This window comes from Rhinatrema bivittatum, chromosome 13, assembly GCF_901001135.1.
Source record: "Rhinatrema bivittatum chromosome 13, aRhiBiv1.1, whole genome shotgun sequence".
Classification (NCBI taxonomy): Eukaryota; Metazoa; Chordata; class Amphibia; order Gymnophiona; family Rhinatrematidae; genus Rhinatrema; species Rhinatrema bivittatum.
In genome coordinates this window covers 68,253,961-68,272,550 of record NC_042627.1, presented here as the reverse complement: position 1 = coordinate 68,272,550, position 18,590 = coordinate 68,253,961, and the positions used below count along the sequence as shown (strand labels likewise).

At 45.4% G+C, this 18,590-nt stretch overlaps 1 protein-coding gene across 2 annotated transcripts in view; it reads right to left on the bottom strand.

Moving 5' to 3' along the window:
• Positions 1 to 4,492, bottom strand: part of MFGE8 (milk fat globule-EGF factor 8 protein) — a 49,556-nt gene extending 45,064 nt beyond the window's left edge. Inside the window, exon 1 of one of the 2 annotated variants that reach the window (XM_029574769.1) lies at positions 4,206 to 4,492. In XM_029574769.1, coding sequence (XP_029430629.1) covers positions 4,206 to 4,278 — 73 coding nt within the window. In that variant the 5' untranslated portion in view covers positions 4,279 to 4,492. The remainder of the gene's footprint in view (positions 1 to 4,205) is intronic. The other variant, XM_029574770.1, reaches the window with a different exon arrangement.
• Positions 4,493 to 18,590: the final 14,098 nt, after the last annotated feature.

Here is an 18,590-nt window from a genome sequence, read left to right as displayed (position 1 = left end):
GCAGGTCCTCATTCTGTCTCCAGCAGGGAGAGATCGGCTTACCCCTTCCGCCAAACAACCGTAGCCCAGGCCATTCACAGCCTCAGAGGGGCAACTGAGAAAACTTTAAGCATGGCCGTGGCCGACCTCAGCGGGAACTGCACTGCAGTTAAAAACGAAAAACTGCAGAAGGAATGCAGAAAAGCTCGGGCTGTGAGAAGGGGGGAACGAGGAGCCTTCGCTGCCTCTTCAGTCATGTGGTCCCTAGGCAGCCTGTTGTGCATCCAGGTCTGACGTGAATACTGCATGACGCATTTCAGGGAAATGCTTGGCACAATTTTCCCTTTGGGGATTATGGTATTTCTGTCATTCAAAGCATGGGATTCCATTTCTTCATCGGCCATTTTCCTCTCGGTGACATCTGTAAAGCGAGGAGGAGCCTCACATAGATGGACTGAGGGGACAGTGGAGTTGTCATGCACAATTAATGCAGCTGTTGTGTTGATTGTTTACACAGACTGGCAAGGATCAATTCTCCCCACCTCCTTCTCTATCTAAACTTTCACCCAAGCACAGTAGGCAGGATAACTCTTACTCATGTCCTGTCTTGTCTTATGTCTGTAATAGCAAAATAATTATAAGGTGTTTTTGTTTTTTCCAAGATGCTTCTTCAAGTTGGGTGTATTCTATCTCGAGTATTCACTGTGAATATCCTGAAAACCCGAGTGGCAGTGGGGATCACCTGATTTAATGCCAAGTAATTTTCCTCTTTTTTGATTTGTTTATAGCCATAGAGACTAAAAGCAGTGACCATTTTAAAATCCTATCGCAGTGATGGCGAACTCCACAGACAGGCCAGGTTTTCAGGATATCCACAATGAATATGCATGAGTTGAGATTTGCATACAACGGAGGCAGTGCATGCAAATCTCTCTCATGCATATTCATTGTAGATCTCCTGAAAACCTGCCCTGTTTGCGGCACTCGAGCACTGAAGTTCGCCATCACTGTCCTGTCGCCAATTAGTCACTGGCTAACCGCACACGTCCAGTTAAACCGATGGGCCTGATTTTTTTTTTTTTTGAAGGTCCGAACCAATGTAAATCTGCCCATTCCTTTTTAGTAAAATATGGGAGTGTCGGATACGCAAGCTGCTGCACTTCAGAGCAGAAACGCTGCCTGAAAGCATGTGCTAACCGTCTGTCCTTCCTCCTCTCAGCTGCTCTGCCGGCCATCTGCTTGCACTCCCTCCCCCTCCACCTTGCCATCTCAAAGCAGGTGAGCTTTCTCGGACAGGGGTGCTCACACCGGTCCTACCCCCCAACCAGTTGGGTTTTCAGGCTATCCAGGAGGTAGTGCATGCAAATAAACCTCATGCATATTCATTAGGGGAGAGCCTGAAAACCCGCCTGGCTCTAGGGGACAGCAGTGACCCCTGCAGAGGCGGCGGGCGCATGCTGGCTCCCAATCCCCCGACGTGGGAAAGAGGAGGAGCCACTGAGAAAAAGGGTGGCGCCGTTTCACACGCGCCTAGGTCAGCAAGAAGTCACTTGCCCCAGCCCTGACCCCATTTTCACTCACACACACACAGAGCGCTGTGAAACCTCTGACCTCCCATACCGGCTACCTCGAGTATCTTCCTGTACTGTATGAACTTGCACAAGTAAAACAACCACCTCCGGGAGACTAGCCCTTCCCGTCCTTTAATCGTTCTTCGCTCTTCTATTGGAATAAAAAAAACCAAACCATGAACCTTGCGATTACAGAGCAGCATCCGCGTGCAGCTCAGAGAGTTTCCAAGGACGGAGAAACCAAGGCACCACCTCCATCAACCAATCTGCTATTAGCCAGATCTTTGGCATCTCTACAGAGGGTAATTGGTTTCTCTTATGAGGTCCGTCTGGGGCTGCCCAGCGACACGGCCTGCTACGAGGAGCTTGAGAAGCAGCAGGGTGGTTAAACCTCCCAGAGCATCCTCGACAAGCATACAGACTAGTGCTTTTGCAATCTCTCTGCTGGTGCTGAGGAGGAGGAGGAGGAGGAGGAGGCGGCAGCTGCAGACGGTTAACAAGCCATGCTTTGAATGAGGCACCCTGTAACCACACAGTAACGGAAGAGTAAGCTCTCTCGGGAGAAGCAACGCTGAGCGTTCACATCCTTCTAAGCTGCCCGCGCAGAAGCTTGAGGCTCCGGCAGCCCCTGCACTCTCTGGGAGACCCAGGAGGCTCGGCCTTCACCAGGTCTCTGTCAGCAGCCTTTAAACAGCACAGTGACTCACAGCTAGGCCCATGGGACCTACTCGCTGAAGCCTCTGGAGCTCTTCATTGACTCCAGCTATTAAAACGGGAGCGTCCCCAACCTCTACGAGGCAGCCAGATTATCAGCAAGCTAGGCCTAAGGATCACATTCAAACGTCATCTTCCTGCTCTTCCATTTCATTCTGCGCGCCTCAGATCCTGCGGCCTAAGACAGACAGACAGACAGGGCCTGAGGAGCCACATTAGGCTTCCAGGTCTTGGGTGTCGTCACGTCACCGGCGACAGCGGCACAGGCCATCATGTCCTCCGTCTGATGAACGCATCGGTAAATGAGAAATAAAGGCTAGCGACTGCATGCTGATGGGCAGAGGGGTCAGAGTTTGATCCCCGGACCAGCGCCTCTCCCCGGGGCCAACTGGGGATGCAGAGGGGGCCCCCAGGGGCGGAAAGCCCCCCATCATCGCTCAACGGCGACCCTCCGGTGGCCACACCCAGGAACCACAATGGGACGACCCGAAGGAAGTAGGGTTGTGTTACCTCCCTAGCTGAAGACGGCTGCTGCGACTGCCAGCTTAAAGCGAGGGAAGAACACAGAAAGAGGGGGTTAAAATGACCCTGGGTTAACTGTGAATAAAGGCTCACGGCACTGGTTCCCAGCCCCACCCCCCCCCCCCCCGATTAAGCTGGAAAAGTATGAGAAGAAAACTAGAAGGTCAAAAACAAAAAGGTGGCTGATTGCAGCTCAGTGCTGGCACGGGTTCAAATCCCTGCTTGTTAACCGCTCCCCCATGTCCTCAGACGTAATCCAGCACAACCCCCCCCCCCTCCCCCGCATTAGCCCTGCACTTCAGGCCCCCACAGCACAGGGAAACGAGTTCGGGATCCGCTCCCTTCCACGTTCACTCCAGAGTCCAGGAAGCAGGTTTCGATGCTGTACCCAGAGTATGTGGGAAGCTCACAGCTTGCGTGTTTAATACACAAACAAAACCGGCAGCATGTCCCCTGGCTACAGCAGGTACCACAGGCAGGAACTCCGGAAATGAAAGTTACATTTACAGCCTTTCCGTATCACTTCCATTCAAATGATCTGAATTACACTCAAAATTGGAGTAGCCAAAGGACCCTATTTACCTATAGCGCTCTGACCTAGGAATATATATATATTTCTGAAACAGGCAGTATTTAATGTTTCAGAGCACCGCTTTATGGAGGAGCCCTGCCAGTCCTGGGCACTGCAGCATCTCTCTCTCTGCATCTGCACTGACAAAATTGAGTCTTGGTTCCTCTCCAAGAAACAAGATTTTCTCCAGCAGCTTAGTATTTGAGTCACCCCTGAAAGTTTTTAAACAAATGTAAATGCACCAAAGAGTATCTTTTTAACTCTTGGAAATCCGACAAAAAAAAAAAAGGCTTCATACCCCACCCCCCCCCCAAAAAAAGAAAAAAAAATACACTGATTTAGAAAGACTTTTGGCCCACTGTGGACCAAAAGGAAAAATCTTCTAGTAGAAAAACAACTCACAAAGCTAGGTTTATCTGTTATATTCACAGAACCGTTTAAAGCTTGCACTTAAAAAAAAGATATAAAATGCTTACAGCTATAACTTTATCTATAACCCAGCTACGATTCTGGCAACTAAGACCCAGATGTTATGCTGGGGGTTCTTAACATGGAATTTACAGTTGTGCAAGAAGCCAAATTCCTCGCTAGGGCAGCGTTAAGCCACGAAAAACGTCGTTCCGAGGTCGTGCTGTGCGGCTCCTGGTTTCGAGCCAAACCTGAGATAAAAACCTGACAGCAGGGCGCTAAGTAATTGCTCCAGATCCGAAGGAAGCGCCGTTAAGGGGCTCTCGGCGCTCCTCCCGAGGCTTTAGAGCAGCGATCTGAGCACTGCAGGTAAGAAAATCCGCCGATCAGCAGACTCGGGCGAGCAAAACAAGCCCAGCGGCCGCCCCCCCCGCACTCACCCTCCGCCGCCAGGATGACGAGGAAAGTGGTGAAAGTGACGCAAAGTGCCCGGAAGATTCCGAACTCCGTCATCCTCGCGACACAGGGCTGCGCTCCGTCCCTGGGATCGCTTCGCGCGCGCGCTCGGGCTGCTCCTCCGCAGGGACTGAAGCGCCTCGCTCGCTCGCTCTCCCGAAAGGCTGAGGCTGCAGATTCCCGGGCGCACGTGCCTCCGCCCCGCGTCCAATGACGGCTCCCGGTCGGGGGGGTGGGCAGAGCCGGCGCGTTATGCGCTCCGCTCGGCTCTACCCTGCGCTGCGGCGCTCCTTCAATGGAATAATTAAAAAAAAAAAGGGGTAGCTTGTTTGGGTTTTGTTTTGTTTTTTAGTTCATGCCTCGAAACATCAGCTGACCTGATTCTTGGGCTCTGTTCAGGCCTCTTATGGTCTTATTACTCTGTTTCCTTTTTGATTCTTTTTTTTTTTTTGCTTGTAATAATCATCAATATTTTTTATCTTAGTTTTTAAAAAGACAAAAAAATATATCTCCGTTCCGGAGTCTGGCGATAATCAAAACCATTTCTGCACGTAAAATGCAGTTTTACCAGCATAAATGGGCTTTTTCATTATTGCCCATCGTGTTGTGTATGCAGGCATAGTAACTTGTATGTTAGCAACGCGGGTACTTTTACCCGTGTACGTCTGGAGGCGTTCCCAGGGTGGGGATTATTGCAGGAGGCACCTGCACAGGTAGTGTTCAGTATTCAAAACTTCCCTTGTATTTTTGCCTGAAAAAAATACCCACACACAAAAAAAGCAGGGACAAAACTGTGCCTGCATCCTTTTGCCTTGATTATTCCGGCAAACCCCATTAGTAAAAATCCACCAGAGGTTTTGCAGAAATCTGGGCAGTTTGATTGCTGCCTCCTACATTTGCTATACGTTTTCCGGGTATTTTTGCCGGAGTTTTATTTGTCCAGCCTTAATATTGGTTGCCACGGGATCAGTTACCCGCTGGGCAGGGCCGGATTTACTGTCATCACCCCCCTGAATGGCTGGGGGTGGTGCCAGCGCACATCTCTTTCAGTCAGTCCACCTGAGGCTGCCCTTCTGTACCGCACACTTCCTCCTTCCAGGTGGACCACGCAAACCGGCACAGATAGGCAGCCCTGCCAGGTGGACGCCCCTAGGCTCGTGCCTGCTTCACCTACTTAGAAGTCCAGGCCTGCCAGTGAGGTTGGGTGGAAGGGTTTTAACCACTCCTCCCCTCCCTCCCTCTCAATATGGGACATGTAACCCCTACTCCAGACCTTAACCGGTGCAGCGGTTTAACTAGTGGGCACACAGAGCGCCAGGGCTCGGTCCTGACCCAGTCCTGGGAGAATTCTTCACAAGTGAGGGAGGATTTATCAGCAGCGCCCAAGGCGTTTAGATGAGACACCAAGTCTTTCCTGACAAAAAAAAAAAGTGTAAATTAACGAGGCAATACAGTCTTTGGCATGAGAAATCCAAATCCCGATATTAGTTTTTGTGCGGTGTGTTTTTAATTTGTGCATGTTTTTTCATGTGACCGCTGCGAAAAGGGGATACAGGCAGAATATTAATTTCGTACATAAATAAAAGTGTCAAGGGCATTACTGATTCTTGCAGCCACTCTCTCCCAGGATCTTCCCCATTCCTTTCATTCTGGGCTTAAGGACGCCCTTGGGCAGATGCTGTGCTTCCTGACTCCCACACTACCCTGATGCACCTGAAATATCCAAGGCCTGAGTCGCTCCCGCACACACACCTTTCCCCCTCCTCTCCTGCCGGCATCCTTTGGGATCAGTGTAACAGAGCACGGAGCCGGCAGCTCCCTCCGTACCTATGGATAGGCACCTGACGCTCACTGCTCACTGGGCCTGCGTAGATCCCCATTCCCCTATAGAAAGGCAGGCTCAGGGTGACAGGCTTATTCCCCCACCCTGCTGTTTCCCATGCATACGTCCCACAGGAGCAGTTTACTTATAGCAGGGATGCTCAAACCGGTCCAGCCAGTCAAATTTTCAGGAGATCCCTAATGAATGTGCATGAGAAATATCTGCATATATAGGTAGTGCATGCAAATGCGTCTCATGCATATTCATTAGAGATCTGAAAATCTGACTGGGAGGGTGTGGCCTCAAAGACTGGGTTGAGCACCCCTGAGTTATAGCACAGTATCAGAAGCACCACCTCAAGGAACTGTCTGCGTGGCCCTCTATACTCACTGTAATCTCTGGAGCAACAAGGACAAAGGCAGGTTTTTGCCCTTCCTCAACTCCACTCTCCAACAGAGAGGGGAGAGACTGGATTTCTCTTACTCACAGCTTCTAACCCAACCCAGCCAGGACTGCACCACTGTGGCCACTCCTAAAGGAGAGTGCCTTAGCATATGGTTTAGTCCAAGACACTACACTGCCACTCTCAATATGTCCTCTGCTGGGAGGAGCATAGACCTAGTGAAGGGACCACAGGGCTTCTTGCACTAAGAGTTTTCAATCTTAAGTTAATAGGTCAAGAAAAGACCACGCTCAGTTCATGGATCAGACCCCAGCTCGTAATGGGGCTGATTGCACCACTGTGGTTTACTCATGTAGCATCATTCCTTGCCTTGACCCCCTCATTTTGTTGTGACCCGATGAAGGAAGTGTAACTCCCAGAAGCTGGTCAAGAAATGTATTAGGTTCATCCAGTAAAAAGATATGAGCTTATATTTTTTTGGTTGACTTTTATTTCTACACATTCAAGTGAACTGATATGGCAACCACATGTTTATCCTTCGAGTTGAAGAGAAACCCAGAGTATGTTGCAGTCTGCTAGAAGTGTCTCCCTGTGACGCATGCCTGGGATCTAGGGGGCACTCCATGAAGTTAGCAAGTAGCACATTTAAAACTAATTGGAGAAAATTCTTTTTCACTCAACGCACAAATAAGCTCTGGAATTTGATGCCACAGGATGAGGTTAGTGTAGCTAGGTTTAAAAAAGATTTTGATAAGTTTTTGGAGGAGAAGTCCATTAACTGCCATTACTTAAGGAATAACCACTGCTAATACTGGCATCAGTAGCAAGGGATCTACTTAGTGTTTGGGTAATTGCCAGGTTCTTGTAGCCTGGATTGGCCACTGTTGGAAACAGGATACTGGACTTGATGGATCCATGGTCTGACCCAGCATGGCAATGGAGAGTGAAGTGACTCGCTCAAGGTCACTAGGAGTGGCAGTGGGATTTGAATCCTAGCTTGTAGCCTGCCTCACTAACCACTGGGCTGCTCCTCCATTCCATTTCCTAGAAAGGAAGCCCAGCTTTCAAACCACTATTCACACGTGTCTTGAATTAGAAAGGTATCAACTATAGCGTGTTTGTTAACCCTTAATCAAGTGGACTAACTCAACAGTCACTCTACTGTCTCTTTGTAACAAAACACACACATATATATACTGTATATTATTGGCCTCTTGGTGGCACATACAGAAAAATGGCTAAATTGATCAGTAATTCTGTTATTGGAAAGTCGGTATAGAAAAATGCTAAATAAATAAATAAATAAATTGGGAGAAGTCTGAAACTGAGGAGCAGCAGCATCAATCGTCAAAGCTTTAACTTTTGCCACTGAACATATACACAGTTTTCATAAATAGTTTTCATTCAATAATTTTTTTAAAATTACCGCTCTCACTCACCTCATGCTTATCATACAGGTTTGGGCTGGTAAAAAAAAAAAAGCGAGAGGATGCTAGCTGTGGGGTTTTTAAGACTACAAAAAGAAATTTAAATATCGGTAGGGGAGGTAATAATCCAGAGGAGGATAAATGGGAAGGAGGAATAGATATGCGGATAAATCCATGCTTCCAGCAACTATTTCTATTTTCGAATTATACCCCTGCCTTTTCAATCCAAAAAGCACTGCCCAAAATGGCTTACAACAAGCCACACAGATATCTCAGGTCAGTTGCAGTACACAAATTTAAGCATCAGAATACATCGGTACAGTTTCCACTGATCCTGCTACAACCCCTGTGCTCTCCCTCTGTAACATTCGAATTTTGGTTAGGCTTCCAGACAGTCCAATTTAGTTAAGGAACATTTCAGAAAAACTCTTCTTCTAAAAGGGGACCCACTTCCTTTGATCTTCAAAGAGTATCTCTGGCATGTATGCAGAATATACCTAACTGTATAATTACACAGAAAAGTACACACACACATATATTGGATGCATAACCTTTAGAAAAATGGTTGGATTAGCACGACTGAAAAAGGTGAGCAGTAGCTCCAATCGTCAAGGTTTCAGCTTTTTGCATGATGATTCCACCACTTGCAACTCACATCTAAATGAAATTCTGCCTTACCTGACCCACAAAATGAAAACCAGATGAAATCAGAACGTATGATTATAATCTAGCTTTCTCTTTCGAAAGGCCTATGACAGCCATAATATAAAAGTTACCCAAATTATGTGGTATTTGCTGGAGATTAAGTGCTGCAGTACGACACAACATAATTTATTTATCATTTGGTCTGGTCTGGTTTAGGAAGCAACCAAGATTTTTTTCAATCAAACGTATCATTGTAGAAAAAGACTAGCTATGATTTAACCTTCATATGTTATACCATGCAATTAACTCAGTTAGAAACTTGGTCCAGTGAAACTAAGCATTCTCTGCTTCATAGTCTTTGACAGCCTAGTATTTCCCTAAACAGACCTGGTGACCCGGAAAATATTCTTTCGCATCTGGTCAAATCAAAAGCATTGATTTTATCATTTAAAAAACTTAAAGAGCCATTCGTTTCTGATAGGGCGCTCATCCCTTTTCTGGTTTGAAATTTGGAGACATCCTCCTGTTTCTGAAAAATGTGGTATCTCGACAGAGGGGGAAAAAAACCTAAAATGCTAACTTTCTCCAAATTTGCTTGTAGGACATATTCTGCCTTTTCTATACAAATCAAGGGGAAGTGGCAGTAGCTGTCACTTATGTAAGTCAATGGAGCAGGCACTGTCTGCTGCCTATCCAGGACAGGGGAAGCAAAGCCAAGTTTGCCCTGCATACAGATCAACCATGACCATGCCCAGGCCAACTTCCAAGTCAGTGGTAGCCCTTATAGAAATATATAGGAGGAAAGAATCAGACAGTGTCTTACCCTTATATCCATCAACAGATAATGATTTCTGTAAGGGTTGGAGAATACGAGTCAGTGAGTAGAAAGCAGCCAGAGCTGACAGTGTCAACCACAGGATGAGCCATGGGGAGTTTTGACAATTTTGGAAGGGGTCCAACAATTTTCTTTTTTTTTTGTTTTTTGTTAGAAACTTCTTTCTATATAATTTTAAGGGGCTGGAGACTGGATGGCTCAAGTGATTGGCACAGAACCTTTCACTAGTTCAGATCCAGCTCAGGTTGATCAAATTAAAAACTGTTTGGTGGTCAAAAAATTAGTTGGTTTCAAATATTCAAGTCTCAGTGTCCACATCACTAACAAACAAAATTGCAATTTGGCACTTTTGTTGGCACTCTTAGCATTGGAGCCAAGGATGGAATAGACACGGATGTTCATCTCGCCACAAATATTTGGCAGGTTTCAGCTAGTGTATATATATTAGAAGACAACATACATCACATTATTGATGATTCAAAGGATTCTCTCATCCCCTGGACCAAAAAGGTATAGATTTGGGGTGTAGTTCCAGTCACTCCCCTTTCTTTGTCTCTTCCAACACCACCACCACACTACATACGCTCAACAGTTGCTCAAACTTCGTAAACACCAGCATTTCCAAAAGAACATAAGAACATAAGAAATTGCCATTCTGGGTCAAACCAAAGGTCCATCAAGCCCAGCATCCTGTTTCCAACAGAGGCCAAACCAGGCCACAAGTATCTGGCAAGTACCCAAAAACTAAGTATATCCCATGCTACTGATGCCAGTAATAGCAGTGGCTATTCCCTAAGTGAACTTGATTAATAGCAGGTAATGGACTTCTCCTCCAAGAACTTATCAAAACCTTTTGTAAACAAGGCTACACTAACTGCACTAACCACATCCTCTGGCAACAAATTCCAGAGTTTAATTGTGCGTTGAGTGAAAAAGAACTTTCTCCAATTAGTTTTAAATGTGCCCCATGCTAACTTCATGGAGTGCCCCCTAGTCTTTCTATTATCCAAAAGAGTAAATAACCGATTCACATCTACCTGTTCTAGACCTCTCATGATTTGAAAGACCTCTATCATATAGGAATCTATTAAAAAGATGTCTTTTTACATTTTACATTTTCTTTTTCTGGTGATGTGGTATCCTAACAGCTTTATCTTGGAAAGGGTTTTAGGTAGCTGGCACAACCCTTCTCCTCCTGTTCCCTGTACACTTCCCGGGAATGGAAGGGCTGAAGCGAGAAGCAGAGAGCTGTTCTCCGCTGCCTAACAGCCATTCTGCTGCACAGGAAAGCTCTGCTGCTGCATCCCAAATTGCGGTGCTTTCGGCAGTCACCTCAGCCTGCCGAATGGAAGAGCTGGCTCCAGACGGCAAAAAAAAAAAAACTTTACATGTACTCTGCGGCTGAGAGAGAGTTAAGCAATCACGGCCGAGGTTACAATGGTTGTTTCCAAAGCAGCCATTAAAAAGCAACTTCAGAAGCATCCCCGCAACTTCAAAAACAGCATTGCTACCATGATTAAAAGAGCAGACGTTATTAAACCTGAAGCAGCTCCTGCCTAGCTTTTGGCACGCGGTGCTTCCCATCGTTCAGAAAGAGAAGTAACTGAAGTGCGGCTGGGCTCTTTCCTCGTTGAGCTGACGAAGGGGGCAGAGCTCTCCAAAGGCAGGCACAGAGCAGGGCATCACCTACCTGCTGGCCCTTACTTCTACGGATGAATAAATCTCTCCGTGCAGCTACAAGAACCAATCAAGGAGCGAAGGAAAGCCGGAGCGCAGCGTTACTGCAGCTTCAAACATAAAGGAGTTCAGGACGACGTACGGGCAATCCTCAACCAACGTGCCAAGTCATCAGTGCACGAGGTGGAGAGGGCACGGGAAGGGTCGTCATGTAGCGCACGCCATGACCGAATCTGACTTTTTATCTTGGTCGTTTTCAAATGCAAAGAAAGCAGTGACCAAGAAACCCAAATACACTGGGGCCATTTATCTCGAGCTTGTCTTGAGCAAAGCGCCGCCATCGTGTTCGAAAAAGTCAAAAGATCTTCATCACCGATGCACGTCCAAGGCCTGTCTGACACCGCTGGTGTTTCGGGCACGTCCGATGCCTTCCTCGGGGGCCGTTACGTCGGAGCGAGTCTCAGAACTCCAATTCACTTCTCGATTGGGCTGTAGGGCTTTTTTCAGTGGGGGGAGGGCCTGTCCTTTTTTTTTTCTTTTTTTTTTTTGTCTCTTTTTATTGTGGTGTTTATTTTGTTTCTAATCAACAAAGCAAAACAAACATCAAATCAAAGCAAAACAATATAATTGGAAAAAAAAAATTAAAAACACATTTTTTTTTCCACGTACACCCCTATTCAGCACTTGATAGTAGGGTTCAGCTCCAAGAGAGCTCCAGGTTTCGTCTTTGAGGAAAGGATCCCTGCCCATTGCTTTCTCTGCCGACTCAAGTGTGCTGCACCCGAGCGGGGAGTGCCCACCGGTGCTTTCAGAAGGAGATCTAAGATACTGAAGAAGACTGCAGGAGAGGTATGAGACCTGGGATTACCTTCTAAGCATTCTGCAGTGGGGAGAACAAGGCCGGAAGCAGAATAACACTAGGACCAGCACTGGTACTGAGAAGTTTATAGCGAGCACAGCCGGGATCCAGAACCTGCCTGGGCTCTCTCCTTGTGTCTTGCTAGCCAGTTAGGCAGAAGGAATATTTTTTCATTACTTGGCTCAGAGTCTGTTTAGCAATTATCAGCAGCTGCTTTCCATCTTTCCTTAGCGCAGCCAGCAAGGCCTACCTATTTTTTCTGGGCCTGAAATTTATGTTAATTTTACCAATAAATAAATAAATAAATAAAATTGTGTTCAAATCTTTGCAAGTCGTCACATTTTCTGCTTCCATTGCCTAAGGCCGGCTCATTGGACCTTGAAGAGCAAGAACGAAGGGACCTCTGAACCATTGTTCAGGCTTGGATGCCGCCAGGGCTAACATAGGCCCTGCTTAGGCTAAGGGCTTGCTAAGGCTGCACAGAGCTTAGGAGTTTTAAATCTGAAGTACTTAAGCATTTTTTCTCTTTTACAATTACAAAGGGTAAAAGAGCAGACTCAGAACAAGTTATTTCATAAAGAGGAACTCAACCTCGCTGACTGGAAATTTTCCTCAGGATGTGGAAATGTCTCCTCAAGTAGTTGAGTATCCTTGATCTATGAATGTATGTATATTGTGAACCATTGTGATCTTTACTGGAATGACGGTATATAAAATTCCTAAAAGAATAAATACGTCTTCCCTTGTGTGTGTGTGGAGTTTGGGGAAGCCCGTATGTTTGTGTGGGTGCCTATACCTGTGTGAGTGTCTGCCTGCACCTGTATTTGTATTTGTGCGTGTGCATGCAAGTATGTACCTGTTTGTGTGAGTGTCAATGTCCGTGTTTGCATGAGTGCTTTGCACAGCGCACCTTCCACTGTTTAGAGCACCACCTGGTAGCACAGATAGACACAACAGTGTGACCAAATGACCTACAGAAAAGGCCTTTTATATATATAGATAGATAGATAATGGAAGGTAATAGATCAAGGTGATGAACTAAAGAGTAACATCACCAAGACCATATGGTATCAACTCGACAGTCCTAAAAGAACTCGAATATGAAATAGCAAACTTGTTATGAGTAATCTTAAACCTATCATTTAAAACAACCACAAATACCTGAAAATTGGAAGGTGGTCAATGTAACACCAATTTTTTAAAAGGGCTCTAGGGGTGATCCAGGAAAATATAAACTAATCATGAAATTAACTAAAGATAGAAAAAAAAAATCTCACAACAGCAAAGTAGCCTTTTCTCTTCTAAAATGTCTTTGTACACTAAGCAGCAATAGCTACCTAGCAAGCAAAAAAGCAATGTAAAAAAGTCTCTTTTCAAACAATAAAAAATCCTTTTTTCAAAATTAAGCCACAGCATTTGAATCAAGTCAGAAAAATATACCTGTTTGAAAATGAGCTCTCAACAATCAACCCCAATATTAATAGTTGATTTATGCGAGTCCTTTATAAAATTAGTAAAGCACATACTATTTTCTTTTCTTTGTGTAGCAATTAGCTGAAAAACAACAATGAATGAAAACCAAAATGTCTTTTAAAATGGCACAATCAGAAAGTAGAGGCAAGCAAGAATCTTACTGTTTGAAAGGGACCTTTATCGCCCACGAAATAAAGCAAGTAGTCTTCTCCTTCGCTGAAGGGTGTTTCTTAAATCTGGTGTCTTCATAGAAAAAAAAATACAGACATGATAACAGGAAATGCAAACCACATTGAACTCTGCGGAAGCAGAGCATGACCGTAGGCCCGCACACCGCATGGAAGCATTGAATTCACATGATCATTTTCAACTGCTTGTTTTACTGCCGCTGGGCTTCCTCCTTTCCTCACCAGGGACAAAAGTGGCTGGGCCACAAATGAATTCCATGTGCATGTGATTATGAGCTGGAGAAACTCCCCAGTGGGCTTGGATCCTCCCAACTGCCCGTTATGGTGGAGCAGTAGTCACAGCTCTGTACCATCCTATAATAAACTTAATTTTAGTGCCAGGTTCCAGATGCACATGTGCAGCAGCTGTAAACTGTAACCGTCTTAAAATCTGTACCGGATAACTACGGAGAAAATGAAATCACAGGGAGCAGAAGGTTAGTGCGGATGGGAATACTTGGATGACCACGGGCTGAGGTATCAGGGCCGCCAGCTGACCGTTACTGCACACTGAACTGCTGGGTATGCATCTTCATGGAACATGGAGGCGTGGAGATGTAAATGTCTTAGACGACCATGTGCAATGCAAGCCAATTAAAAACTAATTAAAACGAATCAGCATATCAATTGCAGTTTGACTTTTGTAGTTGATTGTGAGCATATGAGGGGTGAAATATGTATAATTAGAAATTATTATACAGTCTTTGATGCTTTGTGAGATAAAATAAACTCAGCATTCATATCAGGTGTATTAGTGTAGGCTTCCAATGTTTTGTATCCAACACAGGCCTTATTTCATAATATTCTTTTCCATAAGCACAGAATGGGAAAAAGTCCTTTTAGATTTAAGCCCATAGATCTTTTTTTTTTTCTAACATTTTCTTATACCTATCGTCTCCGGTATCAAGTGAAAAATTCCAGTATCTCATGAAATCTAAAAGATCACCTCAGGGATGAGCGGAAAAGTGATTAGCAACGTGATTTAGCCTCCCCTCTATGAAGAGCAGACAGATGTGGCAAAATCTGAATTTTTAAATTATCCTCTATAACGTCTTCTCTGCCTCTTAATGAGTGGTTTTACAATTCCTGCCCAGTACACCTGAGAACACTGTCTCGGTTTTTCATCTTTGTTAATAAAGTGAATTTGCTTTTTATGCTCATGGATGTATGAGGCACGCTTAAGCAGGTGAACTTTATCCTCTGGAGAGGTTTGCGTGTGATCAGGGGCTTTTTTTTTGCCTGCTACTGCCCCTCCTGGGCAGTGTGTTTGTCACTATTTACTCTGCTATTAAAGCTCCTTGTGCCCAAAATAGCTTCCCAATCCGGTTTGTGCCATGCCTGAGTGCTAATAGCTGTCCTACGGCAGTTCCAGCTGACTCTGATCAGGAAACCAAGGCAAACCTTTTAAGTAACAACAAACAAACAAAAAAAACCCCCAATTATTTTCCTCTCTAAGTGGTCAACAGATTAACAGTCTAATGCATCGTAGCACGGAGTAAAGCAGCAGTTTCTGGTACTTTGAGCTCTAAATTGCTACTAACACTCCTACTTTTCCTATTTTTCTTTTCAGTGTGTATGCCTATATTCTAATTTGTATTTAATTTTCATGTTGTAATGTATTCTTCTCTATATGTGGTTTTTAATATTTTAATTATTTCTTTGAGTTTTTATCTTTGTAGACCTATTTTTGCACAGGCGGTATAAAAATAATTTTAAATAAAGTGGAACTCGACAGTGAATACGACAGCTGGGAAGATGAGAGAGGAAGCAGAACTATTTTAAAGCAGATTTTCATAAATGTTTGGATTTTTTCCTACTGTCTTATGTAGATCACTGGAGCTGCCTGAAAAAGGGTGGGAAATAAAACAGAGAAAACGACTGGTTTCTTGGAGCAGACGGACTATGGTGATGTATGCTGCCCGCGGACATTTCTGCAGAAGACCTGAATGTGTCCCATTAGTGCAGTCTTATTTACTCTTCTGTCTTGCAAACAGCTATGAAAACTGAAAAGAGAGGGAATGATGTTCCAGTCTTAAAACTGGAGGGAGAAAGGGAAGTCTGAGGTTTTTGTTGATTAAAAACACAAAACATGATGGCAGATAAAGACCATGTGGGTCTCTTCCTATCCCTTAGAGGTCCTCTGTGCTTTTACCATGTTTTTGTGATACAGTCCTTATCTCCACCACCATCACAGGGGGGAGGTTACTGCATGCTGTCAGGGTTGATGGCATTTGAACCCATGACCCTAGCACCTCTAGTCTACAAGACTGTTGGCTCTTCTGGGTGCTGTGGTAAATTTATCTCATTTCCCCTGCAGTCTTCCAATTGGACCAGTATTAGGTGTGGCCTTTATAGAAGGAAGTTCTATCTGCCACAACTTTGCTGGTGTTGCGTCCGTCGCTGCTCGACGCCCTCACTCCGCCCTCTTTACCTCTGTGGCGACTCCCTCCAGGTCTGATGGACGGCTGGCTGCCACGGCGTCTCCATGCCGTCTCCTTCCGGCGTCCCCGGACCTGCTCGACGTTGCAGATCTGCCATGTTGCTTGATGACCTAGGGCGTGCGCGCTCTGAAGTACCAGCATGGGTGCGAACCTCAGGGGCGTCCCCCTGAGATGATGTCACCCGCTTCCAATATTTAAAGGTCTCTAATTCACTATCTGAGTTAGCAAGGGGATTTGCTTTGGCTTTTCTCCCAGGCTATTCTGCCTCCTCGGACTTACCAGAGGTACCCGCTCCTCGGGGGCCTCGCTCTTTTCTTTACTTTCAGATTACAGATAGGAACCGGTACTCGCTCCTCGAGGGCCCATGTTCCTGGACATTCTGAAGATTCTCTATTGCCTGGAAGCATCACTGCTACCAACAATTGTGAGTTACCATCGCTCTCTCAAAGCTTTCCCTGGAACCAGGCCCTCGCTCCTCGAGGGCCTAAACCTTTCCAGCTCCTGAGCTTCTTTGAGACCTTATGTGAGTTTTGTCATCTAGTTCTGTTCATGAACTCTGCCTACTCACTTTCTACAGTTTCTCAACAGCTCAGCCATCCTGGATCGCAGTTCCAGTACCTGAGGGACTACAGCCCTGCCGGGCACATCAGCTCACTACTGCCACCTCTGGTGGTTTCCAAAACCTGTTTCATAAAAGAACTAATGTGTGTCTGTCTCCATACTCAAGCCGAGCCAGTGGTCCCTCTTGGGATGTCCTTCCGGGGGCGTGGTCATCTGCCACCGGCCCAGGGATTCACCACTACTATCTCAGATTCATAACAGATTGCTAACTACCAGCATAGCGGAATATAACTGAATCTGAAACTCTACAAGATAGCTGACTCCTCCTTCTTAGGAGCCATTCATTCAGATTGCTCCTCCCATCTACGCCCAGCTTTCTTAAACAGATTATTACAGATTGCTAACTCCTCCCTCTTCAGGAGCTCGCAGTCTAACTAACATCAGATTTATTACAGCTGGTCCAAGCAGCCCATTCAGTGCTTGCCCTGTGGAAGTGCTGCCTGTTTCAGCCCTGATTTCCTAGCCTTGTTCTTGTCTAGGTTTGTGACCCTGTGTTCCTGCCATTGTGTCCTTTTCCTACATTCCTTCAGGTGTATTCCTGTTCCAAGGTTCTGAACCTTCCTGCATTACAATTCAGTCTCTGGTCTCCTGCTTCCTGGTTTCCTGCTCCATCCCTGGGTTTCACCTGCTCTCCTGTTTCCTGTATCAACCCTGGGTCCTCTTAGATCCTGCTCTGATTCTAGTCCTGGTCTTCGGGTCCTGCCTCCCGGGTACTCCTCTGCCAAGAAATCATAATTTCCCTTGTCTCCAGTGGAGTCATCCATGTCACATGCGCCCACCAGCCTCTCTGAAAAGAAATATTTCCTTAATCCTGCGTCTTCCTCCTTTCACCCTCATCCCATGACTCCTCATTCCAGAGCCTCCTTTCCACTGAAAGAGACCCTGCCTCCTGCGCATTTATTCCTTGGAGATATTTACATGCCGCTATCATGTCTACCTTCTCCCTCCTTTCCTCCAGGGTAATTAGGAGAGCTCTGAGACATTGCTGGGCAGGCTGCCACGGCATCTCCTGTCTCTAAGCTTCTTCTCCTCGACTGGAATTCAGAGACATTCATTGAAAACTTCTGAAGTAGCTCCTCATTTGTTGCTCTGTTTTGAAATAAAAAAGGTATCTGGGATATGCTACCATTCTGTCACTTCTCCTCAGCTTCCTACTTCTGGAGGTCATACGACCTTTATAAGGACATCGAGAGACGGAAGTGATTTGGAGGAGATTTGTATAAATTGGTACATGGCCTCTAATACAAGCCCTACACAAAAAGACTTAAAGAACACACAATGTACTGTCCAGAAGAAAGAAGGGAAAGAGGAGATATGACAAATATATTCAAAGGTATAGAGAAGGGCTACCAAAATGATAAGGGGAATGGAACAACTTCCCCTATGAGGAAAGACTAAAGAGGTTAGGACTTTTCAGATTGGAGAAGAGACGGCTGAGGGGGGATATGATAGAGGTGTTTAAGATCATGAGAGGTCTAGAACGGGTAGATGTGAATTGGTTATTTACCCTTTCGGATAATAGAAAGACTAAGAGGCACTCCATGAAGTTAGCATGGGGCACATTTAAAACTAATCAGAGAAAGTTCTTTTTTACTCAACGCACAATTAAACTCTGGAATTTGTTGCCAGAGGATGTGGTTAGTGCAGTTAGTATAGCTGTGTTTAAAAAAGGATTGGATAAGTTCTTGGAGGAGAAGTCCATTACCTGCTATTAATTAAGTTGACTTAGAAAATAGCCACTGCCATTACTAGCAACAGTAACATGGAATAGACTTAGTTTTTGGGTACTTGCCAGGTTCTTATGGCCTGGATTGGCCACTGTTGGAAACAGGATGCTGGGCTTGATGGACCCTTGGTCTGACCCAGTATGGCATGTTCTTATGTTCTTAAATATTTGGCAAGCTTCCATGATGTGCAAGAACATAGCATTTTCTATAAA